This window comes from Brachyhypopomus gauderio, chromosome 12 (assembly GCF_052324685.1).
Source record: "Brachyhypopomus gauderio isolate BG-103 chromosome 12, BGAUD_0.2, whole genome shotgun sequence".
In the NCBI taxonomy this organism is placed as follows: domain Eukaryota; kingdom Metazoa; phylum Chordata; class Actinopteri; order Gymnotiformes; family Hypopomidae; genus Brachyhypopomus; species Brachyhypopomus gauderio.
The window spans coordinates 16,977,302-17,004,095 of NC_135222.1; the positions used below are offsets into that span (position 1 = coordinate 16,977,302).

Here is a 26,794-nt window from a genome sequence, read left to right on the forward strand (position 1 = left end):
AACGAACTAACTTCTTTAGCGGAAGGAATTATTTCGCGTTTAAACGGAGTCAAAATGCGGCCCTTGCATGCGCCAGACTTCTTCATGTGTTCAAAACAGTTATTAATAATACGACATAATATAAATTGTTATTGAAATGAAAAATACCAATGAAAAATCCAAAATACAAAGTATAATAACGTGTTATAAATGGTAGCTAATGCTCTGAATGATTTCATATTTACAAATAGGCCCCGCCCAGACAGATTTAAGATCCCTTAAACTTCGTGTGTGCATGCGTGTTGTGTTTGTGTGTGTGTGTGTGTGTGTGTGTGTGTGTGTGTGTAGGCATGCGTGTTGGGTGTGTGTGTGTGTGTGTGTGTGTGTGTGTGTGTGTGTGTGTGTGTGTGTGTGTGTGTGAGTGTGAGTGTGCGTGTGCGCGCTTAAGTGCGTTTTTGTATTGTTATTGTGCCCCCCCATAATAACTCAATTAGCTTAATAATATTTCTCCTACGTTAGGTACGTCTTATAGCATAATTCATACATTTGAAGACCTCCGCATGACATTCAGTAGCGAGATGTACGGATCGTTCCAGCAGATGGAGCCACAACACAGAGAACTTGATGATGTTCAGACGCTTATCGCGGAGTTCTTGACGTGTGCGCACAGCTGCGTACGAGATCTTCCACTATCCAGTCATTCATTTATTTCATAAAAATAGTAGCCCATGGAAATATTGGTATGCACCATACTATTTAGCCTATTGTAAATTCAATTAATGTATAACACCCATTTCGCGCAAAAGTACATAGTTTGAATGTGGTTAAGGTCTCCATTTGATGGATAAACTAAATTTTACAACAATCTTTGGGTAATGTAGATGGGGAATAGGGGGGCTGGTGATGGACTCATTAAGTAACCCAGAATCTGTTATATCTGTTTCGTCGTCTGGATGTGTGACACCGACCCAGGTTAGGGGATGCAGCTCGTCGATTAGATGGAGGTTTGCGTGGCACTACGTTTGCAATAGGGGCAGCACCATTACCGGGACGGTCCTGCATCTCTTTCCCCACAGCATCTTAACCATGTAGTCGTCTAAGAGGGAGTTGACCGTCCTCGTCCGGATTACTCCACGATCCAGCGTGTCCACCTTCTCACTCAGTGGGGTGTCGGCATGGCAGGGGGACGCAGAGGACTTGTGGCACCTCAGAACACTTTTCTTGAGAACATTGTCAGAAGGTCCAACGGTAAGACAGTAGCAGCGTTTCTTCAGTATGATGTTGTTTTCACAAGTTCATTTTTGGTCACGTTGAAGAAATAACAGACAACGAACAGTCGTGGATGACATTAAAGTCTCCGGGTTCAAATGCTTTTTGCATTTACGTTTATACTTCAGGTGTAATGCAGTCAGATGTAATTCATTTGAATGCTGGAGGTCACTTGTTTCGTTAAGGTAACAGATTCAACACTAGCAGATCACAACACACATGACAAAAGCCGACCAAGCTCGTGTTACTTTACGTTTCTTGGGTTAGGATTATGCATTGGTGTTTGGGTTCGACTGCTGTTTTGTTTTGTTCGCTTGTTTTACACCTGAACTCCCCTTAACCATGTTATCTTTTCAACTTTTCAGTTTGGACATTGTCTCGTAGACAGACAGGTATACATGTCTGAAGTGCTGATCCCCTTTCCTTCCTAGTCCTCCTTTTATGTTGTGGTCTTTCTGTTCATGTATAAACTCACTGTTTAAGCGTCCCCACGATGTCGGTTTAATTAGTGCTTTGGGAAGTCATTTCCCTTTCCCATTGCTTTTATACTCTAGTAGACGTTTTCTTGTCTGTTTTCATCTTTAATCCAAGCCACCCTCGGGCTCCTTTGGAATGTCTCTGATGCGGCTTTGCGAATGTAATCCACTGTAGACTTAATCTCAAAGGGACCACTGAAAGTGTACTTTTGGTTAGAAATTTCCCATTTGAATGACTAATCCTCAGCATTTAGGTAACGTCAGTGCTACTTCATTTTGTTGAAAAAAAATGCTCAAACATAGAATATAAAGAAACTGTGCACACAACAACGTCTTAAAGCAGATTTGGTTGCTGCTCTGACACACAGACATCCTTCTGTCTTGATAGGACAACACTTCTCAATTTCTTCAGTGTCTGTTTTGCATAGCTAACGTTTTGTTGTTTCTCTCCAGACACCAATTTTGTTTTGGGAAATGCCCAAATTGTGGACTGGCCCATTGTCTACAGTAATGATGGCTTCTGCAAACTGTCTGGCTACCATCGGGCTGAGGTCATGCAAAAGAGCAGCACCTGCAGGTCTTCGTCTTTTTGTGTTTAACGAAATAATGCACATTATGCACACGTTGAGATGGCATAGCTCTGATTTATTCATACGAATGAGGTGGATGTAAACCTACAGAGCGACCCAGCTGAGCAGTGCAGACAGCCCGTGTGCTGAGGCACATCCCACTTAACTCTTTGCAAATACAGATATGCAATCCAGTGCTCTGCGATTGCATCCTGCAAGATCAGAAGGCTGGACACAGACTGCAGTGTTGATACAGTTGGACGCTGCCAGTGAAGCAGCACGGCTGATCTGAAGCTCCGCTCGTTTGCTCTTGGACAGTTTGCAGCAACCTCATTTGTGTGCATCACCCGTTCTTTCCCTCTCTCAGCTTCATGTATGGCGAGCTCACAGACAGCGAGACGACCGAGAAAGTTCGCCAGACCTTTGAGAACTATGAAATGAGTTCCTTTGAAATTCTCATGTACAAGAAGAATCGTAAGTAGGCTGTAAAAGACAGTATCAGCAAATATGGAGACTGTCCGTACAGTGTGTTGTAGCTCACCATGTTCCAATGACCTCACTCCATACAGGAATGCCTGTGTGGTTTTTTGTCAAGATCGCCCCGATCCGCAATGAGCAGGACAAAGTCGTCCTTTTCCTGTGCACGTTCAATGACATCACTGCGTTTAAACAACCCATTGAGGATGATGCAGTTAAAGGTTTGTGAAGTGACAGCAGAGGACGTATCAGGTGATAAACTGACATAATAAGATTTCTGTGATCAAGGTATATGTGTTGAGGCCAGGGGTAAACCATTATAGAGTGATTTGCTTGTAAATGGTTTATTGTTAGCTGGCATATGGCTTGCAGGTATTTGGCTGAGCTACAGCTGGGTGAATCAGTGTGTGTGAATCAGCTGTCTCTGATAAATTTGGTACAGTATCTGAGGAGCAGAGCAGGGCTCCAAGCAGGCGTGGCTCTCATGAGCTCTTGTCCTCTAAACAGGCTTGTGAACAATGAAGTTACTTTGTCAGTAATTGTCAGTAACTCTAACATGTCAAATGCTCGCATAGTGAAATGGTTATTTAAATGGCTCTGCAGATAGAAGTTTATTGGCAATAATTAATTGTCCATAGCATTTGGTTTTAATTAAACCTCTATGAAGGCATGAAGTCTTATTTATATAAATTTTCCCTAAAAGTTGTTTATTTATTATATAGATTTTTCATTTTTCTTAAGGATGGGGCAAGTTTGCTCGTCTGACACGTGCTTTGACCAGCAGCCGTGGGGTCCTTCAACAGCTGACTCCCTCTGTGCATAAGGGTGAGAATGTCCACAAGCACTCTCGTTTGGCTGAGGTAAGTGTGTGTGTGTGTGTGTGTGTGTGTGTGTGTTCTACTTCCCAATACATTTGAGGCAACCTTTTATTTCAAATTAAATGCAAATTTGGGCTAGTTCCATGTATACAACTTCCATCTTTGAGTACTTCCTGTTTCTAAGAAAACAGTATAATGGCTGATAATTATTTTGATGACTTGTTAGTAAGCGATGTTATTACTTCCTGTTCTTGTGATGTCTAAAGGACTGATATATGATAAAGTTCAGGAAGCTGTATCTCGTAGTCAGCTTTACACAAGCAAGAACAGAAGGAAAACACAAAGATATACATTCTGAACATTAGAAGCCACGAGATTAAAAAAGTAGGGCTGTAAACGTTTTGTGATTTAGCAGTGCACTTTCAGTACACTATGTAACAGACATTAAAGGATAACTCAGTAGTCAGTAGCCTTTTAAAACTCGGCTAATAAAGTCAACTGCTGTCCAAAAGCTGTAGTTATCCATCTCTCGTACCAGGTACTCCAACTGGGTTCAGACATCCTCCCTCAGTACAAGCAGGAGACCCCCAGAACACCACCCCATATCATCCTGCACTACTGCACCTTCAAGACCACGTGGGACTGGGTCATCCTCATCCTCACCTTCTACACCGCCATCATGGTGCCCTACAACGTGTCCTTCAAGACCAAGCAGAACAACGTGGCCTGGCTGGTGGTGGACAGCATCGTGGACGTCATCTTCCTAGTGGACATAGTGTTGAATTTCCACACCACGTTTGTTGGGCCTGCTGGGGAGGTGATCTCGGACCCGAAGCTAATCCGCATGAATTATGTAAAGACTTGGTTCATTATTGACCTCTTGTCCTGCCTGCCCTATGACGTCATCAATGCGTTTGATAATGTTGATGAGGTGAGAGATCTTCCAGTTACTTCCAGAAGATTCATATGGTTAGACATTCCTAGGAGTTCTCAGCACAAAATCTTTGTTGCAGTGAATCAAAGTGAAATAATGATGGAGACATTCTGATCATTTTGAAGTGCTGTGTTGTGCCAGCATTTATGCAGGATACTGTGTTGATTTGTGCAGTGTGTGAGATGTGGTGACCACAGGACATCATAATTACTGCAGCACAGACCTTGGTGTTTAGCAATCTTTTAGATCAGCTCTACTCTCCCTGTATAATGTCTAAACCTCACATCATATGATGTCTTTTTTGATGTGAATGTTCTGGTAGCTGTGAATGAGCAGACCTTATTTTGATGCAGTGTTTTTGAAAGAGTGAGAGTTCTTGGTTGTGGTGAATCAGTGTGGATGGATATGGTGTGGTGTGTACAGTGACAGCAGTTCAGCATGGCAGGCTTTGTTCAGTACAGTGGCTTTGTTCACTACAGTGGCTTTGTTCACTACAGTAGCTTTGTTCACTACAGTAGCTTTGTTCACTACAGTGGCTTTGTTCAGTACAGTATTTCTTTTTGGATGTGGGGAAGTGAAGGTGGCAGTCATGTTGTCAGTGTTGCTACATTATGTCGTCCTCTCATAGAGCTTTACAGGGACACAGCTGGAAGCTGTAGATGACTCACATCAGCAGGGCCGGAGTGGGCCACTTTTTCAGTCCGGGAGTTTCATGCCCAAATCTGGCCCAAAATTATTTTTCCCTCCCAATCGGCCCAAACTAGAGATTGACATGAGCCGGCCCATCGGGAATCCTCCCGAATCTCCCGATTAGCTACTCCGGCTCTGCACATCAGTCACTATTACAGCACATCTACCGACACGTCAGTCAGTATCACCGCACATCTCCCAACACGTCAGTCACTGTTATGGCACATGTTCCAACACATCAGTCACTATTACGGCACATTACCGACACATTAATCACTATTACGGCACAGCTCTCGACACGTCAGTCACTATTACGGAACATCTCCCAACACGTCAGTCACTATTACGGAACATCTCCCAACACGTCAGTCACTATTACGGCACATTACCAACACATTAGTCACTATTACGGCACAGCTCTCGACACGTCAGTCACTATTACGGAACATCTCCCAACACGTCAGTCACTATTACGGAACATCTCCCAACACGCCAGTCACTATTACGGCACATCTCCCAACACATCAGTCACTATTACGGCACATCTCCCAACACGTCAGTCACTATTACGGAACATCTCCCAACACGTCAGTCACTATTATGGCACAGCTCTCCACGTTAGTCACTATTATGGCACATGTTCCAACACATCAGTCAGTATCATGGCACATCTACCGACACATCAGTCACTATTACGGCACATCTACCGACACGTCAGTCAGTATTACGGCACAGCTCTCGACACGTTAGTCACTATTACGGCACATCTACCGACACGTCAGTCACTATTACGGCACATCTCCCAACACGTCAGTCACTATTATAGCACATGTTCCAACACGTCAGTCACTATTATAGCACATGTTCCAACACGTCAGTCAGTATCGTGGCACATGTTCCGTTCCGACACGTCAGTCACTATTATGGCACATCTACCGACACATCAGTCACTATTATGGCACATCTACCGACAAGTCAGTGATGTACCATTGTAAAACGCACCACTCTGCTGTGATGTACCTGTAGAAGGCCCACTCTGCTGTGATGTACCACTGTAGAACGCCCCACTCTGCTGTGATGTACCACTGTAGAACGGCCCACTCTGCTGTGATGTACCTGTAGAACGCCCCACTCTGCTGTGATGTACCACTGTAGAACGCCCCACTCTGGTGTGATGTACCACTGTAGAACGCCCCACTCTGGTGTGATGTACCTGTAGAACGCCCCACTCTGGTGTGATGTACCACTGTAGAACGCCCCACTCTGCTGTGATGTACCACTGTAGAACGCCCCACTCTGCTGTGATGTACCTGTGGAACGCCCCACTCTGCTGTGATGTACCTGTGGAACGCCCCACTCTGCTGTGATGTACCTGTAGAAGGCCCACTCTGGTGTGATGTACCACTGTAGAACGGCCCACTCTGCTGTGATGTACCTGTAGAACGCCCCACTCTGCTGTGATGTACCTGTGGAACGCCCCACTCTGCTGTGATGTACCTGTAGAAGGCCCACTCTGGTGTGATGTACCACTGTAGAACGGCCCACTCTGCTGTGATGTACCTGTAGAACGCCCCACTCTGCTGTGATGTACCTGTAGAACGCCCCACTCTGCTGTGATGTACCTGTAGAACGCCCCACTCTGGTGTGATGTACCACTGTAGAACGCCCCACTCTGCTGTGATGTACCTGTAGAACGCCCCACTCTGCTGTGATGTACCTGTAGAACGCCCCACTCTGGTGTGATGTACCACTGTAGAACGCCCCACTCTGCTGTGATGTACCTGTAGAACGCCCCACTCTGCTGTGATGTACCTGTAGAACGCCCCACTCTGCTGTGATGTACCTGTAGAACGCCCCACTCTGGTGTGATGTACCACTGTAGAACGCCCCACTCTGCTGTGATGTACCTGTAGAACGCCCCACTCTGGTGTGATGTACCACTGTAGAACGCCCCACTCTGCTGTGATGTACCTGTAGAAGGCCCCACTCTGCTGTGATGTACCACTGTAGAACGCCCCACTCTGCTGTGATGTACCTGTAGAACGCCCCACTCTGCTGTGATGTACCTGTAGCACGCCCCACTCTGCTGTGATGCACCACTGTAGAACGCCCCACTCTGCTGTGATGTACCTGTAGAACGCCCCACTCTGGTGTGATGTACCACTGTAGAACGCCCCACTCTGCTGTGATGTACCTGTAGAACGCCCCACTCTGCTGTGATGTACCTTTAGAACGCCCCACTCTGGTGTGATATACCTGTAGAAGGCCCACTCTGCTGTGATGTACTACTGTAGAACGCCCCACTCTGCTGTGATGTACCACTGTAGAACGGCCCACTCTGCTGTGATGTACCTGTAGAACGCCCCACTCTGCTGTGATGTACCTGTAGAACGCCCCACTCTGCTGTGATGTACCACTGTAGAACGCCCCACTCTGGTGTGATGTACCACTGTAGAACGCCCCACTCTGGTGTGATGTACCTGTAGAACGCCCCACTCTGCTGTGATGTACCACTGTAGAACGCCCCACTCTGCTGTGATGTACCACTGTAGAACGCCCCACTCTGCTGTGATGTACCTGTGGAACGCCCCACTCTGCTGTGATGTACCTGTGGAACGCCCCACTCTGCTGTGATGTACCTGTAGAAGGCCCACTCTGGTGTGATGTACCACTGTAGAACGGCCCACTCTGCTGTGATGTACCTGTAGAACGCCCCACTCTGCTGTGATGTACCTGTGAAACGCCCCACTCTGCTGTGATGTACCTGTAGAAGGCCCACTCTGGTGGGATGTACCACTGTAGAACGGCCCACTCTGCTGTGATGTACCTGTAGAACGGCCCACTCTGCTGTGATGTACCTGTAGAACGCCCCACTCTGCTGTGATGTACCTGTAGAACGCCCCACTCTGGTGTGATGTACCACTGTAGAACGCCCCACTCTGCTGTGATGTACCTGTAGAACGCCCCACTCTGCTGTGATGTACCTGTAGAACGCCCCACTCTGGTGTGATGTACCACTGTAGAACGCCCCACTCTGCTGTGATGTACCTGTAGAACGCCCCACTCTGCTGTGATGTACCTGTAGAACGCCCCACTCTGGTGTGATGTACCACTGTAGAACGCCCCACTCTGCTGTGATGTACCTGTAGAACGCCCCACTCTGCTGTGATGTACCTGTAGAACGCCCCACTCTGCTGTGATGTACCACTGTAGAACGCCCCACTCTGCTGTGATGTACCTGTAGAACGCCCCACTCTGCTGTGATGTACCTGTAGAAGGCCCCACTCTGCTGTGATGTACCACTGTAGAACGCCCCACTCTGCTGTGATGTACCTGTAGAACGCCCCACTCTGCTGTGATGTACCTGTAGAACGCCCCACTCTGCTGTGATGTACCTGTAGAACGCCCCACTCTGGTGTGATATACCTGTAGAAGGCCCACTCTGCTGTGATGTACCACTGTAGAACGCCCCACTCTGCTGTGATGTACCACTGTAGAACGCCCCACTCTGCTGTGATGTACCTGTAGAACGCCCCACTCTGCTGTGATGTACCTGTAGAACGCCCCACTCTGCTGTGATGTACCACTGTAGAACGCCCCACTCTGGTGTGATGTACCACTGTAGAACGCCCCACTCTGGTGTGATGTACCTGTAGAACGCCCCACTCTGCTGTGATGTACCTGTAGAACGCCCCACTCTGCTGTGATGTACCACTGTAGAACGCCCCACTCTGCTGTGATGTACCACTGTAGAACGCCCCACTCTGCTGTGATGTACCTGTAGAACGCCCCACTCTGCTGTGATGTACCTGTAGAACGCCCCACTCTGCTGTGAATGTACCACTGTAGAATGCCCCACTCTGCTGTGATGTACCTGTAGAACGCCCCACTCTGCTGTGATGTACCACTGTAGAACGGCCCACTCTGGTGTGATGTACCACTGTAGAACGCCCCACTCTGCTGTGATGTACCTGTTGAAGGCCCCACTCTGCTGTGATGTACCACTGTAGAATGCCCCACTCTGCTGTGATGTACCTGTAGAACGCCCCACTCTGCTGTGATGTACCTGTAGCACGCCCCACTCTGCTGTGATGTACCTGTAGAACGCCCCACTCTGCTGTGATGTACCTGTAGAACGCCCCACTCTGGTGTGATGTACCACTGTAGAACGCCCCACTCTGCTGTGATGTACCTGTAGAACGCCCCACTCTGCTGTGATGTACCTGTAGAACGCCCCACTCTGCTGTGATGTACCTGTAGAACGCCCCACTCTGCTGTGATATACCTGTAGAACGCCCCACTCTGCTGTGATGTACCACTGTAGAACGCCCCACTCTGCTGTGATGTACCTGTAGAACGCCCCACTCTGCTGTGATGTACCACTGTAGAACGGCCCACTCCGGTGTGATGTACCACTGTAGAACGCTCCACTCTGCTGTGATGTACCTGTAGAAGGCCCCACTCTGCTGTGATGTACCACTGTAGAACGCCCCACTCCGCTGTGATGTACCTGTAGAACGCCCCACTCTGCTGTGATGTACCTGTAGAACGCCCCACTCTGGTGTGATGTACCACTGTAGAACGCCCCACTCTGCTGTGATGTACCTGTAGAACGCCCCACTCTGCTGTGATGTACCTGTAGAACGCCCCACTCTGCTGTGATATACCTGTAGAACGCCCCACTCTGCTGTGATGTACCACTGTAGAACGCCCCACTCTGCTGTGGTGTACCTGTGGAACGCCCCACTCTGCTGTGATGTACCTGTAGAACGCCCCACTCTGCTGTGATGTACCTGTAGAATGCCCCACTCTGCTGTGATAGGCTCTCTGTGATGCACTCTCAGAGTGCACAAATGTTACTCTCAGCAGCAGTCCAACCTATGGGAATCTTTACTGACCAAGGTGTTCTCAGAGATCATGTACACAAACACACTCTGCCCATTTAAACTGCTGAAGATCTGAGATTACTAACTTATAATCTTGTATGTTCTTTCAACCTGTATTTATAGATGAAGTCAATGTCCTGAATTCATCACTTTCTTTTTAAAGCATACCCAGCTTTGAAGAACACAGAATATGCTAATTCATACCACCTATTCTTGCAAATATGCAAATGTGCCTCTCTTTTCTGTGGGGCTCCACTGGGACAGATTTACAGCTGAATGATCTGAGTCATTTACAACCGTCTTGTTAAGCTCTTGAAGAGCGAGTCTCAATTCTGCCTTCGCTGGATTAAGCAGTGCCAGGTTCTGAACAGGACCAACACAGGTGTAGTGCTCAGGATGCTAACGTGAAAGACATCAGAGGGACGATCAAACTGAATGCGGACGATCAACTGAACGGAGCCCATCCGGGTCGTGTCCTCCGCTACTGTTTGCTCTGTGGTTTTAACCAAATGCCACTGAAGTACTTGTGGTTCCTCTTTATACTCATGTTTCAACAGACAGTAACAAACGAGCCACTACTGTGCAGTCTAGTCATTTTTACCACCAAAAAGTAACAAATTATTTATGTGATTATTTATTATTTTAAATGTTCGTCTGTAAAATGGGATTAATCAAATTGCTCTGATCTTCAAATGAACAAATTATGCTACAATTTACTTGTTAATTATAAAATCATTACTAATCAGCATTTGTGTTTTTCTGGTGTTCTAAACTCTAAAATCATGTGGGGCCAGTCAAACATCACATTACCCTTGCAGACTCTCTTATTTATCACAAACCCATAACCTTGGTGCTGCTAGCATGATTCACCTGCTCACACAGGTGCCCTACTGCCCTCTATAAACAAGAATTTGTTATTGTTCTCTCCTGCTGTGGAAAGCACACATCTTTACAACAGAAGCCAAATTATATGCACTTAAACCTCTTAAGCTATACCCACATACCCATTGGAAACAATGTTCCCATTGCTTTGTGTAACTGTTAGGGTATTGTACAAGTGCCACTGCTGTGGCAGGAGTGATGTAACTAAGGGTTATAGTACTGAAGACTCAGTCCTTCGCCGCCTGGTCTCAGAACCACCCGAGCTCACAGAACAGCACAGGTTATTCAGCCTTCTGTGTCTGTGTGGCTCTGCTGTGCATATGCTAACCAAACACTGCTCAAGCTTGCATGCTTCCTGTGTGTGTGTGTGTGTGTGTGTGTGTGTGTGTGTGTGTGTGTGTGTGTGTGTGTGTGTGTGTGTGTGTTTGTGCGTGCGCGCGTGAGTATGTGTGCATGCACGCATGCACAAGAGTGCAAAAGACAACACAGGTGCAGCCAGAGTGGAGCTCCAGTGTAGTATGGTAGTCGATATGCTGTGCCAGATTCTTGGTTTTGCTTGAATGTCAGTGTTGTGTTGGTTCCAAGTCCAGTTGTGTTAAAACTCCCTCTCTAAGCAGCCACTGGGGGCAGATTCACACTCCTCACGTATGGAATTACATGCTTCTTTTATTGATTTCAGTGTAGGGGCTAAATAATAGTGAGTTGAGTAACAGTCCTTAAGGGCATTATGTAAATGTGCTCTGCAGGGTGAAGTGGAAAGAGAGGGTCAGAGGTCTGTGGGTGGGTCAGAGATCAGATGTCTGTGGGTGGATCAGAGGTCAGAGGCCTGTTGGTGTGTGAGAGGTCTGTGAGTTGGTCAGATGTCTGTTGTCGGATCAGATGTCAGAGGTCTGTGGGTGTGTCAGAGGTCTGTGTCGGTTAACGTCTCTTCTAACACTTTAGGGCATCAGCAGTCTGTTCAGCTCTCTGAAGGTGGTGCGGCTGCTGCGTTTGGGCCGCGTGGCCCGGAAACTGGACCACTACATCGAGTACAGCGCCGCCGTGCTGGTCCTGCTGGTGTGTGTCTTTGGGCTGGCCGCACACTGGCTCGCCTGCATCTGGTACAGCATCGGGGACTACGAGGTGATCGACGAGGAACACGGGACCGTGCGCAAGGACAGCTGGCTCTACCTGCTGGCCGAGGCCGCGGGGACGCCCTACCGCTTCAACGCCAGCGGCTTGGGCCGATGGGAGGGCGGACCCAGCAAGGACTCCGTCTACATCACCTCCCTCTACTTCACCATGACCAGCCTCACCAGCATCGGCTTCGGGAACATCGCCCCCACCACGGACGGAGAGAAGATCTTCGCCGTCGCCATGATGATGATCGGATGTGAGTGCTCTCGAGGAGGCGAAATGAAAGGATAATAAACAACATTATGATATGAGGAAATTATAATTTGGACAAGAGAAGTCCAGCTTTCCTGAACAATGTGAAATGTTAATCAGCGGAGGAGATTATGTTGTTGATTATGCGGTGTGTATGTGAAGTGAGATCACTATGAAGTCACGTTTAGATTGCAGCAGGATACAGAAGCAGTCATGGTGGAGAGGGTGTTCACCTCACTGGTGACTGACGGGTGGGTATATGGGACTGTAACCCACAGCAAAAAAGTGCCAATGCGGTTATGGGGCTTTTCAGGGATAAAAACAGTAGAACCTGCTTGACTGGTTGTATAAATCAACCATCCAGAGCACATATGTCAAAGTCAAGGCCCGCGGGCCAGATCCGGCCCGCGAATTGATTATCTATGGCCCCCTGGATGATATTTAATTACTATTAGAACCGGCCCGCAGGCCACAGCCACCCGCTGGTGTTTTGCACGCACAAACACTACATTCCCCACAATGCAACGGTAGCCCGCGAAGTCACTGCAGCGCGCACAAGCGGTCAGCGCGGCGAAAATAACGTAATCGCAGTGGCTCTGCTCGTGCGCGAGCGTCTCGCGCGCTGTCGATTCGCGAGGTCGTGCATCTCTCGAATTTTGTACTTTGCGCGCGCCGCGCCTCAGCGCAATGAACAGTCATGTTTGCAGGGTTCATACATCTTTATAAGGTGGAATTAAAGCACTTGTACGTCACTTTCAAGGTTCATTTCAATATTTCCCAGCACGTTAAACTTAATTAAGTTAAATATTTATACATATATTCGAAATGATTCGAAATAATTCGCTTTTTATTCACATTATTTAATGGTTGTTTATTTTCAAAACGCCCAATATTAACGTCTTCACGTTCTCTCATGTTTCGTCCTGGAATTACAAGATACAAGAGAACTGTTCAGTCAGATAGTTATTTGTTGTGAAACGAAGTAGTTACAATTTCAAGCATTTTCAAGTACTTTAGCTTAAATTCCAGCACTTTTCAAACCTTTACTTTATTCATGTTTGCTTGTTGAAAAATATTTTCACTTGAAAATAAGAAAATATTGCTTTATTCATTTAAGCATAAAATAATATACACTGTGTTAGGTCTTGGTTCAATAGGCTATGTGCAATCATTTTAATATGTTTTAATAAACATTGAACCAGTCCGGCCCTCGGCTTGTAGCAAATTTGTTTTTTTGGCCCTCGGTGTATTTGACTTTGACATCCCTGATCCAGAGTGACTACAGTCATTTTACCCAGGAAGAAACCCTGTCTCTACTAATGTCTATGTGTTTTCAGGCAGTCAAGATGTGGACTTTTGTCCAGTTTTATTAGTCCAGTTTCCTTTAGGTCCTGTGAACTAGTGTGCTTTAGGATTCCTCAATATTGACATAAATCACTGCACATTTCTGCAGTTTCATTTGAAATGGAATATCACATCACAGTCTAATTCGTTCTGAACTCAACCTCATATAATTCCACAGACTACGATTCCTGTAGCCTCTCCTGTGATCCAGGCACCAGTGAATTTACACGACAACCTGATCCAGGCATGCGTGGGTTTGTGGCCTTATTCAGGTGGCCCATTTATACCAAGTCTGTGATGAACACCCTTTCTGCCAGGCCCTGTGTGGTACATGGTCTCTGTAATGAGCTGTGTGATGATCTAGATTGCTCCCTGGTCTGACAGCATTGCTGTGGAACAGCCATGATAAATGACTCAGTTCTGAGGGTTTTTGTTTTTTGTTTTTTTATTTTTTGTTAGATTGCAGACGCTGCCCCTCTGACACTATTACTCTGTTAACTGCACATGCAGAGTGAGAGGGATACTCAGGGTGCCATGTGCGTTCATTTCGGCTACACGTTCCCGTTTCATGCTTGATTAGGTTACGTTTGCTTGTTTCATGTTTTTGATGCTATATTCTTCCTCTGTTTCATGCTTGTTCAGTCTCCAGAGGCTGATGAGTTTGTGTCAGGGCTGGGCAGGACTTTGGGCAGGACTCTGGGCAGGACTCTGACATCTCTGCTCGATGCTCTGTTACATATAAGATCAGCAGCTCTTACATAGGCTGCCTGTGAAGTCAGTAGGCTACTTAATAGTAAACAGGAAACACAGAGCTTGTTAAAGTGATGTCATCTCTTAAAGTGATGTCATCTGTTCAGAAAGGCTGCACTCTTTGAGGCCTATTTCTGTAGCTCACTGGATTACTGGTTTGATTCCCAGGGTGCACAATACTGTCGTACTGATAACTATGTAAGTGTCATACTCTCATACTGATAAATATGTAAAATACTCTGGCTAAGTGCCTCCTGGTTCTGCTTCCAGACTGGACCTGAATGGTTCTCTGCTTCACCTTTCATGTCCTCGACAGCCATGCCTATCACATACTGTATTTTAAAACAGTGTTAGCAAGTGTTACCTTACCTAATGTAAAAGCCTATCTAATATCTGTCTTATAAAAACACAGGTTTGAGGTCTGATCTCTGGGAAATGATTGAAATGAAATTGAATTAATTCAGGAAATCAGACTGTACGACATGGGCCAAGTGATCAGACTATACGATACAGGGCAAGTAATCAGACTGTAAGACGTGGGCAAGATTGGAATCAGGAAAAAACATGACTAGACACAAATGGCTCATGTTGGTTGTCGTGAGTCTCAGCACAAAGCAGATGTGTCACACAGGAGACTAGATCAGCATTTAGGCTGGAATGTCCTCGGATCTGAGGGACATGGGTGACTATCAGGGAATGGTGTCACTGGTGAATGGTGTCACTGGTGAATGGTATCACGGGTGAATGGTGTCACTGGTGAATGGTGTCACTGGTGAATGGTGTCACTGGTGAATGGTATCACGGGTGAATGGTGTCACTGGTGAATGGTGTCACTGGTGAATGGTATCACGGGTGAATGGTGTCACTGGTGAATGGTGTCACTGTTGAATGGTGTCACTGGTGAATGGTATCACGGGTGAATGGTTGACTTGGCTTGGTTTTGTTATCACCAATGTACCCAGGTACTTATTGTACAGCGAATGCTACTGTTTCTGGACAGTATGTCTGGCCATGATGGATGGTTGTAGTTTTATGCCTGGAGAGAACTTGTCCTTCGAGCTGCCTGCTTACAGGAGAACTCCATTAATTTCACACCATGACTACCAGACAAACACATCCTTTCTGTGAGCCACCACTCATAAGCCGTTGTGTTGTGTTGAGCAGTGTTGTGTTGTATTTGTTATGTTGAGCTGTGTTGTGTTGTGCTGTGCCATTGTGAGAGAAACTCTGGTGCTCTGTAGAAAACGAGGTAGATTCTAGGCCAGGAGCAGCTGAAGGATTAATACCTAACTGGGTGTCCACTGCATTAAGGCAGGGTGGACATCATGCTTCACTTCACCTGGAACTGTATGCAGCTGTATCATCTGTCGCTAGTATTGGCAGAGGAAGAATTGAATTGTATCACCTCTTGTGGAGCAAGGGGCACCTGAAGGGGACCAGGCATGACATGACTGTGAAGAACTGCTGAGTCATGAACAAAATGGCAGAGATGGAATCGATTGGCAGGGGCGGAGCCACAGCTGACCAATCAGCAGGGTGGCTGATAGCAGGATGCCATCAGTTCTGGGCAAATGGTCCTTACAGGCAGTGAAACCAACAGATGTGTTTCACAGTGTTGTAGGGAGCTGTGACTTAACTCTAAACTTTGTGCTGTTTGTAATATAACTAGTGTCACCAAACTGGATTACAAAAGCCTTTAGTCACTTTAAAATCTGTTCTCAATTCTTAATTGGTGCTTAATTGTTCAATATTATTAATACTTTTTCATTTACATATATTATTCATATTTTTTCATTTGCATTCTACCAGAAGCAGATTCTTAAATCAAGTTGTTCGTGTTGCCATGGCGTTTCTCATGATCTCATGACGTTCCTCATGTGTCGTTCCAGCTCTTTTGTACGCCACCATCTTTGGTAACGTGACCACCATCTTCCAGCAGATGTACGCCAACACCAACCGCTACCATGAGATGCTCAACAGTGTGCGGGACTTCCTGAAGCTCTACCAGGTCCCCAAGGGTCTGAGTGAGAGAGTCATGGACTACATCGTGTCCACTTGGTCCATGTCTCGGGGAATCGACACTGACAAGGTACCTGGAGACCAACAGAGGGTTAGAAACTCCCAGACATTCATCTGTTAGCAAAGAGCCTGTGGGGGTGAAGGGTTAGGGTCATCTGAGACACTGTGGGGGTTAAGGGTTAGGGTTAGGGTCATCTGAGACACTGTGGGGGTTAAGGGTTAGGGTCATCTGAGACACTGGGGGTGAAGGGTTAGGGTCAGCTGAGACACTGTGGGGGTTAAGGGTTAGGGTTAGGGTAATCTGAGACACTGTGGGCGTGAAGGGTTAGGGTTAGGGTCAGCTGAGACACTGTGGGGGTTAAGGGTTAGGGTCAGCTGAGACACTGTGGGGGTGAAGGGTTAGGGTTAGGGTCATCTGAGACACTGTGGGGGTGAAGGGTCAGGGTTAGGGTCATCTGAGACACTGTGGGGGTGAAGGGTTAGGGTCAGCTGAGACACTGTGGGCGTGAAGGGTTAGGGTTAGGGTCAGCTGAGACACTGTGGGGGTGAAGGGTTAGGGTTAGGGTCAGCTGAGACACTGTGGGGGTGAAGGGTTAGGGTTAGGGTCATCTGAGACACTGTGGGGGTGAAGGGTTAGGGTTAGGGTCAGCTGAGACACTGTGGGGGTGAAGGGTTAGGGTTAGGGTCATCTGAGACACTGTGGGGGTGAAGGGTTAGGGTTAGGGTCAGCTGAGACACTGTGGGGGTGAAGGGTTAGGGTTAGGGTCATCTGAGGCACTGTGGGGGTGAAGGGTTAGGGTTAGGGTCATCTGAGACACTGTGGGCGTGAAGTTTTCATCCTTACTTTTCTTTCAGGTGTTGCAGATCTGCCCGAAGGACATGCGTGCGGATATTTGCGTCCATCTCAACAGGAAGGTGTTCAAAGAGCATCCTGCCTTCCGTCTGGCCAGCGACGGCTGTTTGAGGGCCCTAGCCGTACAGTTCCAGACTGTCCACAGTGCTCCAGGGGACCTCATCTACCACGCCGGGGAGAGCGTGGACTGCCTCTGCTTTGTGGTGTCTGGATCCCTGGAAGTCATTCAGGACGATGAGGTGGTGGCCATTTTGGGTAAGTTCAGTTATTTGAAGTGACTTCAGTTACTTGCTGTGCGTCACATCACTGACGGTTTGTGTAACTGCTGGTGGTCTGGCCAGTATACCCGCCCCCATAAGCACTGCCACCTGTTCACACTCTCATTACATCATGGAAAAATACTTCCTTCTGTTTTGTTTGTCTTTGCAAGTGTCTGTCACTTCTCATTGTGCTTCAGATCTGCTAGTCATAGTGTTTTCTGTGATCTTTTTTTTGTTTCATGTCAGAAGGTATTACTGTGTTTATTGAGTCCTCTCATGTGTCTTATACCTTGGATTTTATAGTATATGTTACAGAACAGGTATTGCCCATAAATATGCCAAAGCTAACTTAACGTTTACTAGAACACTTGTGTTCTGTGCCCTAGATCTGAACCCTGAAGCTGTTCTACTTGGTGGTTGCATTAGCTGGCCCAGTCTTCCAGTCAGCATCTAAGAATTAGAGAAACATGGTAGACTTAACCCTTCCTGAACTCTCCCACAGAAAAGAATGCATTGTGTGTATTTCACGCTGTTCTTCGTGACTGAATGATTTATGTCACTGAACCTCCCAGAGGTCCTAGACAGTAGCCTGGAATCAGACTTGGTACTGAAATCAGGCTCAGTACTGAGTCAGACTTCGTACTGAATGAGTTTGTTCTTCAGTTAAGGTAATGAATAGGTTAACATTCTTAACAGGATCTCTGGAAGAACAGGCTTCTGGATCTATACTGAGACTCTACTTGTATTGCCTGTAGTCAAAGTGTCATAATGAGACCTTCAGGGGTGGCCTAGCTCAAGTAAGCAGTCCTCTGATATCTGCTTCCTGTTGGTTGATTAGCAGCAGTTGTGTGCAATCACTGAAATGGTGGACGGAAGTGTGAAATGAGTTTGCAAGATGCGGAACGACAGGGACTGGGACTCCTGGGACTGGGACTTCTGGGGCAGGACTACTGGGACTGGACAGTTGGTCCTGGGAGTCCTGGGCCTGGGAGTTCTGGGACTGTGAGTTCTGGGGCTGGGACTCCTTTGGGGGTCTGGACTCCTTTGCAGAGAAGTTGCAGTACTGCAACTCGGCAGGGTTATTATCCTGTCATTTCTTGTTGACAGATGTGATGAGATTGTGGGTGAAGATGAATGCTGGTAAGTGGTATGTGGTGCAAATGTTAATTTTTCATGTTGGGTGAACCCTGCATTTAGGCATGTTCAAAAATGAATGTCTTTCTCAGTTTGGAACAGTCAGCCTTCAGCACAATAGATCTGAAGGATAAACATACATTTCTGTCTTCTTTTCCTCTGACAGCTCCAGATTTACATTGTCACGTATGTCATGTTTACTTTAACATCTTTTGATAAATTCTGTCCCACCCTGGCCCCCGCAGCTTTGATCACAGCTGTGTGTGTGTGTGTGTGTGTGTGTGTGTGGGCTGGAGGTGCAGGTTCATACACAGAGGGCTGTGCCCTTAATTATCACACTGTGAGTTTGCCATGGTGCACATAATTACTATGCAGACTGTTTAAAGTGCGGTGAGTTCACTGAAGGGCGCGGAGAACTCGATCAATCAAGGCAGCCAGCAAAAGTACTGAATGGCTAAGAAAACAAAAGTAGTGACTCACTAAGAAAACTAGTGTAGTACATCCAAAAACTTCTTAAGGACTACTGGGCCAAGAACTGTGCTGTAAATGCTGCTTAAACAGGTTGAAGTAAAAAGATTCATTTTCTACTGATTTTGTGCACTTTTTGCTCAATCAATTCTTGGGATTAGAGTTCAGGGAGGGATAGGGTTAGGGGAGGGTTAGGGTTCAGGGAGGGTTAGGGTTCAGGGAGAGATAGGGTTGGGGAGGGTTAGGGTTCAGGGAGGGATAGGGTTAGGGGAGGGTTAGGGTTCAGGGAGGGATAGGGTTGGGGAGGGATAGGGTTCAGGGAGGGATAGGGGTAGGGGAGGGTTAGGGTTCAGGGAGGGATAGGGGTAGGGGAGGGTTAGGGTTCAGGGAGGAATAGGGTTCAGGGAGGGTTAGGGTTCAGGGAGGGATAGGGTTCAGGGAGGGATAAGGTTAGGGGAGGGTTAGGGTTCAGGGAGGGTTAGGGTTCAGGGAGGGATAGGGTTCAGGGAGGGTTAGGGTTCAGGGAGGGATAGGGTTCAGGGAGGGATAGGGTTAGGGGAGGGTTAGGGTTCAGGGAGAGATAGGGTTGGGGGGGTCTAGGGTTCAGGGAGGGATAAAATTAGGGGAGGGTTAGGGTTCAGGGAGGGATAGGGTTCAGGGAGAGTTAGGGTTCAGGGAAGGATAAGGTTAGGGGAGGGTTAGGGCTAGGGTTCAAGCTGTTCTTCATGTTTGTAATTTTGACATGCAATAATAGACCATGTGACAGTTCAGTTTACAGTTAAAATGTTAACAAAGTTGCATTGCTGTGTCAGCTATGTTTTGCATTTTATCAGTGAAGTGCTTGACTTTCAGTACATTAACATTATAATCTCATTTATTAATGAGATCTTTTCAGGGCAGATTCACTTTCTCATGATCCATAATGTCGGACCAACGAATGAAGGTAAAAGACTGAAACTTTCTCCCTCTGTATCTCTCTGTTTCAGGAAAAGGTGATGTGTTTGGAGATGTGTTCTGGAAGGAAGTGAATTTAGCACAGTCCTGTGCTAATGTCAGAGCACTAACCTATTGTGATCTTCATATCATCAAACGTGACGCTTTGCAGAAAGTTCTGGAGTTCTACATTGCCTTTTCAAACCACTTCTCACGGAATCTGGTACTCACCTACAATTTGAGGAAGAGGGTGAGTGGGCGTGGCGTTGATCCACACTGTCTCCGATCAGGGTCACTGTTCAACCGTAATCACATCCAGTTATATTCAGCATCATTCTCACAGCCTTCTGCATTATTTTTTTGCCAATTAATGGTTATGATGTTTATAATGGTTGGCTAAGCAGTGGCTGGGAACCTTAGTGCATGTTACATCAGTGTTTGAATAACCAAAGCTTGATCAGCTTCTTCAGAAATATATCAGGGCTGATTTGGCCTTTAATCATCTATGGCAGTGGTAGTTGAACACTGAGGTGGTTACAGTATGCTGGGCTGCTTTTATAGAACCTCTCACAGATATTGTCATGAGTTTGAAACACATCAGAATCATGTCTTTTCCCACAGTGTTTTGTCAGCCACACTCCGTATCAGGACTTAATGGTGACAACAATTTTGTGTTGCTGTTCTTGGAGTGAGCACTTTTCCAGAGAGGCTGGTACAGTGAGGACTCAGCTGGAGAGTAGGGGGGTTAGCAGGCTGCTGTCACTGCAGAACTGCCACGCCTCACTTAGCCTTTGGCCACGCCTCACTTAGCCTTTGGTCACGCCTCTCTTAGCCTTTGGCCACGCCTCACTTATCCTTTGCCTTTTGTCACTGTAGGCAGTAAACCACTAGAACAGAATTTAAAATGACAGGTACTGCTCAAATTGTAATTAAACATAACTATATTATTGTGATTTTAAAATGATAATGATAATACGATCGTTTAATCTGAGCTACTATCTCAAAGCTGTGTTAGATTAGTTGGAGTCTTAATTGCTGTTACAGCTGGTCATTAGTCACACTCACACAGAACTGTTCCACTTCTTCATCTGAAGTGACATGAATGAACTGGTGAATATTCACTCTCATGGTTCTACCCAAACACGACCCAAACACAGTGGACCTTAAAGAGTCCTAACTCATGATGGAGCCCAGTGTTCCTGCCTCTTCATTAGTTTGATATTATACTAGGGGATTTACTGCACAGCCTTTGACTTTGTCTCTGTGACTTTGTAAGTACAAAGTGTTCAAGTCCAGAGATCATGTTTACTAATGGTTTAATAACTGGAGTAATAATTTTCACTTAATTACGCAAACACACACACATACACACACATATATGTATGGAGTCACAGACCACTTATCAGCATTAAAAAGGTGTGTGAGAAGCGTGTCAGTGAATAAAACATCATGGTGTGTTTCCGCTGAGGTAACTGACTTCCCCAGTCAAACCTCAAAACTCTGGACAGGGACAAGGAACAGGGGTGTGTGACCTTCAGACATCCACCCGACAGCACGGGTCTGTACGCTGAATAGAGCACTGAATATCAGCTTCCCTGCCACAGAGCAGTGTTGCCTTCCAGCGGAAAGTGGAGGAGTCCCGCCTCTGACAGACTGCTGTGTGGGCTGCTTTCCCACTGCGTGAGGCTGAGTAATGACTTTGAAAGGATTGTGTCTAACTGACCTTTCCTTTCACATTACAGTCACTTTAACAAGCCCATTAATGTGCATGTTTTTTTCTCTTTCTCTGACCAAATACTCATGTTCTCCTCTTCTTCATGTTCTTCATGTTCACTCTGTCCATCCTTCTAAGGACCTGTAATGAATGACAGGTGTGGGATGGGCTGGGCCAGGATGCAGTGTTCTGCCCAGTAGGACACTGGTAGCACTGACAGACGTATGCAGGCTCACGTGACTGTCTCTGTTGCTTCTTGTGTCCTGCCTTCAGGGCTTGGACACACCAGAGAGACATGTCGTGTGAGTCAGGAGATGTGAGACATGTTCTTAAAAGCGAGACTATCCAGTAGCTCAAAGCAAATGGCAAATTAAACTGGCAAATGGCAAATTTATAACCCTTTTAACCCTGAGATTTTATGTTATTAAAGAGCAAAAGCAAATTATTTACACACAAATAAAACTATTGTGGCAGTTTTATGAACCGTATATGTTTAGGGGGAACTGCTCATGCCTTCGTGTGCTAATGTTCCTGCTTTGAGCTTCAGGTGTCCACCGAGTGTAGCGCTTTTAAACATGTCTAGTGAGATGTCTGATAGTGATGATGAGACATTCTGCACTTATAGTTGGATATTATAGCAAGGTTACAGTTTCACTTTAAGCTACGTTGAAAGATTCCAAATTCATGAAGGAAAGGTTCAAAGCAGAAAAGCATTTATATTTTGTGTGGGTCTGTACTGCAATTGAAAATGGCCTTCACTGATACCTTGACTTTACTATCAGATGTCCCTCATAAAATGCAGTATTTCTTTAGATATGAGTGGAAAACGCTTCTCATGTTTGACCATGCTGAGCTTGGGCTGCTGTGTATGCAGCTTGCAAGGAGAAAAGCTGATGTGTCTCATGTTGATAAAATAACAATCCTGGGATCTGGTGACTCAGTAATTCAGTGGTGAGATTTAGAGGACAAAAATAATTGCCTGAGGTAAAAATGTTAAAAAAAGACAAAAACAAATAAACATTCAGGAGTGAGTTTTTGTCTAAAGAATAACATGATGATGAAGATGAAAGAAATGATCATGCAAAGCTGCTGTAGATGTTGATAGATGCTGATTTATTATACTAGGGCTAGATACAGAAACGTGAGAGATACGTGCTGGTAACAAAATGTGAGATACGTTTGGTAATGAAACGTGAGGAATATGTTCTGGTAACCAAACGTGAGAGATATGTTCTGCTAATCAAACGTGAGGAATATGTTCTGGTAATCAAACATGAGGGATATGTTCTGGTAATCAAACGTGAGGGATATGTTCTGGTAATCAAACGTGAGGTGATAGGTTCTACTAATCAAATGTGAGGGATATGTTCTGGTAATCAAACGTGAGGGATATGTTCTAATATATTTTGACCCAGTCTTCTGATGCTCGTGTGCTGGGTTGTAACCTCTGCCTGCCACTTCTGAAGCGTCCAGACAGGGAAATGTCCAGGGTGGTCATCTTCATCCTGCTGAAACGTGAGAGGCTGTGAGACTACCCCACAAGCCGGGGATCCTCCAGAATGTCTCTGTTTAACAGTTCTGGCTTCTTTGCATGCTGGGTCATACCCACTGCTGGGGAATCGAATAATTGGTTTCTAAGCAGATTTTTGTCATGCTCTAGAGCATTAGGGATCCAGAGGTGAGTGACATCACCTTCAGAGGAGGACCTGGTGCTAACATATAAACCCTGCGTCCGCATGCATGAACACACTCAACCGGGCTGAGCTGTTCACACCAGTGCGCAGGTCAAACATGATGACATGGTTGTGTCCCACATCATGTATTTCGTTTCTCTTCAAATTCATAATGACCCTGACTCTGTCAGTCATTACTTCCAGTGCCTGAGTGTCTTGTAGACGCACCTAAATGTCTTGTATGTCCCTGATGGTCCTGTTGGCTATGCAGCGTGAAGTGGACTGCATGGTGGGGAGCAGTGGCCCCTCCTCCTGCATACTAGTTTTACTGGCTGGGGAACACATAGCCGGTGTTATTGAGATAACAGGAAACAGGAAGCATCTTTGTAGCGCTCATATGGGGTAGTACCTGGGATTTCATTGTTCCAGTTAATGAAAGTAAACTCAGCTGTAAGACCTCAGCTCTCACGAAGGTTCCTCATGAGTACAGCAGTATTTTGAGGCTGGATATAGCAGGGCAGACCCATCTCGGAGAGGGACTGTTCCATTAGGCTTCATCAGGATTCTCATACCCACATTGCTTTGCTTTGGGGCATGCATATAGGGCACAGAAGTAAAACTAAGCACAGCTTTATTTCACATGATCCCCGGTTGGTATTAGGGTTAGGGATTAGGATTAGGGTTTGGGTTAGTTAGGGTTAGGGTAAGGACAAACACACATGTCTGTTTGCAGAGTTTGTTTAATGATTTGTATCCTTAGATAGGCGTCAGGTCTTGTGGAGTTTTCCTTTATGTTAGGGGATGAGGATGTGTCGATGCTGTATTATCCATTTCAAAATCAAAATTCAAGGTGGAGTGAAATATGTTGGTTTGGGGAATTATATTTGTTGTTTTCATTATACTATGTAAGCAGGCTTTCTACAGTATAAATCAGTTTGGCAGGAATATAAAACCACCTGTTCAACACATGATAAGACTTATGCACCATTTCCACGGTCATTCCTTCTGCTCTGTAAGGCTGCTGTGTTTTCCTGTGGCAAGATCAACGACGTGAAGCGGGAGGAAGAGGAGATGCAGAAGAGGAAGGATGAAGGCCCTCTCAACCTTCCACCAGACCACCCTGTTCGCCGCCTGTTCCAGCGCTTCCGACAGCAGAAGGAGGCGAGGCTGGCAGTGGAACGAGCTAGCCAGGGAGAGGTAGATGTGGAAAGAGGCACCATCCACACGGAGAAGACAGTGGCCCGTAAGGTCAGCCCAACGACCAGCATGGTCACAATCACTGAGAACTCTGCAACACGCAGGTCTTCCTCTTCATCTGCTGCAACTAATTCAAAGAATTCGGATCGAGTAAAACATCACGGTCCTGTTGGCTCCAGCACGATTCAAACAAGCAGGAAATCTACTGAGCCACCCAAGTCCAAACCCTGGGGTCGCTTTAAGGAGTCCACGGGGAAGTCCGATCTTTCTTGGGACTCCGTTTCCAAAGCAGAGTCCATGGAGACCCTCCCCGACAGGACCAAGTCACAAGACGAGCTGTCGCTCAAAAAGACGGACTCCTTTGACAGCGGCATCACTAAGAGTGACCTGCGTTTGGATAACGTGGGTGAGGGGTCGGGCCGAAGCCCTCCAGACCGGAGCCCAGGGCAGGCTGAGAGCAGGAGGGCGCTCCTCCCCTCTCCAGATCACAGTCTCCAGGCTTCCTTCCACGAGCTGAAGCACGAGCTGAGAGGAGACGTTCGCTCACTCCACAGCCGCATGTCAACACTCGAGGGGCAGCTAGCTGAGATGCTAGCACTTCTCAAAGCAAGAAAGGCCTCAACATCAACACACCTGTTCCAGTTATCACAGCCTGAGTCACCAGACTCAAACAAAGATAGTGACATATCCTAACTACCCTTCTGTGAATGGGGCGTGACTTTGTTGGTAGGTCTCTAATGGGGGTGGTGCTAGGAGATTTGTCATGATGATAGGGTTAGGGTTAACCCCGTCCTCTGTGGGTGAGGTACTTTAGGAGAGCACAGGTTCAGATTCAGTGAAATGTAAGTGTAGCTGTGAGCTATGCAAATCCCTTTCATGCCTGACTCTGAAAAGCTCTGTAAGTGCTCTCACTAAAGCAATCAAATGTTGCCTTCATTTGTTATTGGATTATGTTTCAATGTGTCATGCAAAGTGAATCAGTGTGGATCTACTGGGTTCTGTAAAATGCACAACCAGTTAGTCTCTGATTATTTGTTCAGTCTGCGACACGTCACCATGGTACAGTACAGAGATCATTTCACATAGACTACAGTGGACACTATTATATTGCTGAAACTGAACACAACAGAAAATTAACTGAACTGCAAAAAATACCTTAATTTATATGGCCAGGGTTTAAGTTTCCTTGAAAAACTATAAAACAGCAATAGACTAGGTTATATAATAAAAATTAACATAGCCTAATCAGATCTCTTTGAGAATGCATGCTATTTAGAACTGTAATACTCTGAGACTTTGTGTCAAAGCCAAATGTCTCCAGCAGCAGCTCAGGGGTGTTGACACTTGACCTTGACCTGACACTTGACCTAGTAACAGCAGCACATGTTCAGCCTCACCCTGAACATCTGGCCCTTTCATTTTCTGAAATACAGAAACGGAAGAAGACTTTTTTTCATTTTAGGAATATTTTAATTAATTAAATATAATAAGATGTATAAGCAATATGGTGACTGTTTTATGTTGAAGAGCATGCTTTGGTGGTAAAGGATTGAAACTGTGGCAGGATCAGGAATAACATAGCCACAATAAATAAATACCACAATAAATGCGTGTGTGATGTGTAATAATGTGCTCAGATGTTAATGAAATTAACATCATCTGTTAAAGATCTCACGGTTCTGCCTGTGTGCTTTCATAAAGTGATCATTTGTATTTTTCTTTGTTTCACTGTCAATAAAAGAATTTGTTAAGATATATGAAAGAACAGCTCATTTTGCACTTTAGTGCAAAGTCTATGGTCATAGTTATATGCATCATTTGAATGAGCTGTGAGATGGAGAGATTTAGTGATCACTATTGTAGGTGCTTGTGTCTGAGATGAACTAGGAGCATAACAGGGTTCCTGAATGGTTGGAATGGGTGGTGGCCAATCACAGGTCTTGCTGTGTTTTCCCTGTTACAGTATTTCGAGTCCTGAGTCATGATCTCACCACCTAAATGCAGTGTGCTGTTAGGGCAAAACATGCATCTGTGCAAGACATTGTATCTATGGGATTGATGGGGAGAAACTTTAAAATAACAATCTTTAAGAAGGTCACAA

At 46.1% G+C, this 26,794-nt stretch overlaps 1 protein-coding gene across 1 annotated transcript; it reads left to right on the forward strand.

Annotated features, from left to right (window-relative positions):
* Positions 1-244: 244 nt before the first annotated feature.
* kcnh1b (potassium voltage-gated channel, subfamily H (eag-related), member 1b) lies at positions 245-26,637 on the forward strand. The gene is made up of 11 exons (XM_077023355.1): positions 245-1,227; positions 2,178-2,301; positions 2,661-2,767; positions 2,863-2,991; positions 3,512-3,630; positions 4,127-4,519; positions 11,923-12,352; positions 16,332-16,531; positions 17,317-17,569; positions 20,163-20,374; positions 24,538-26,637. Exons 1-11 carry the CDS (start codon positions 1,155-1,157, stop codon positions 25,384-25,386), a joined length of 2,889 nt encoding a protein of 962 aa, XP_076879470.1. The 5' UTR covers positions 245-1,154; the 3' UTR covers positions 25,387-26,637.
* Positions 26,638-26,794: the final 157 nt, after the last annotated feature.

Excerpts from the sequence above, each read along its gene's own strand:
- kcnh1b (XM_077023355.1), top strand. The coding sequence starts at position 1,155 with ATGGCAGGGGGACGCAGAGGACTTGTGGCACCTCAGAACACTTTTCTT. Across the intron at positions 1,228-2,177 it reads CATTGTCAGAAGGTCCAACG|ACACCAATTTTGTTTTGGGA; the intron begins GTAAGACAGTAG and ends GTTTCTCTCCAG. Across the intron at positions 12,353-16,331 it reads CGCCATGATGATGATCGGAT|CTCTTTTGTACGCCACCATC; the intron begins GTGAGTGCTCTC and ends GTGTCGTTCCAG.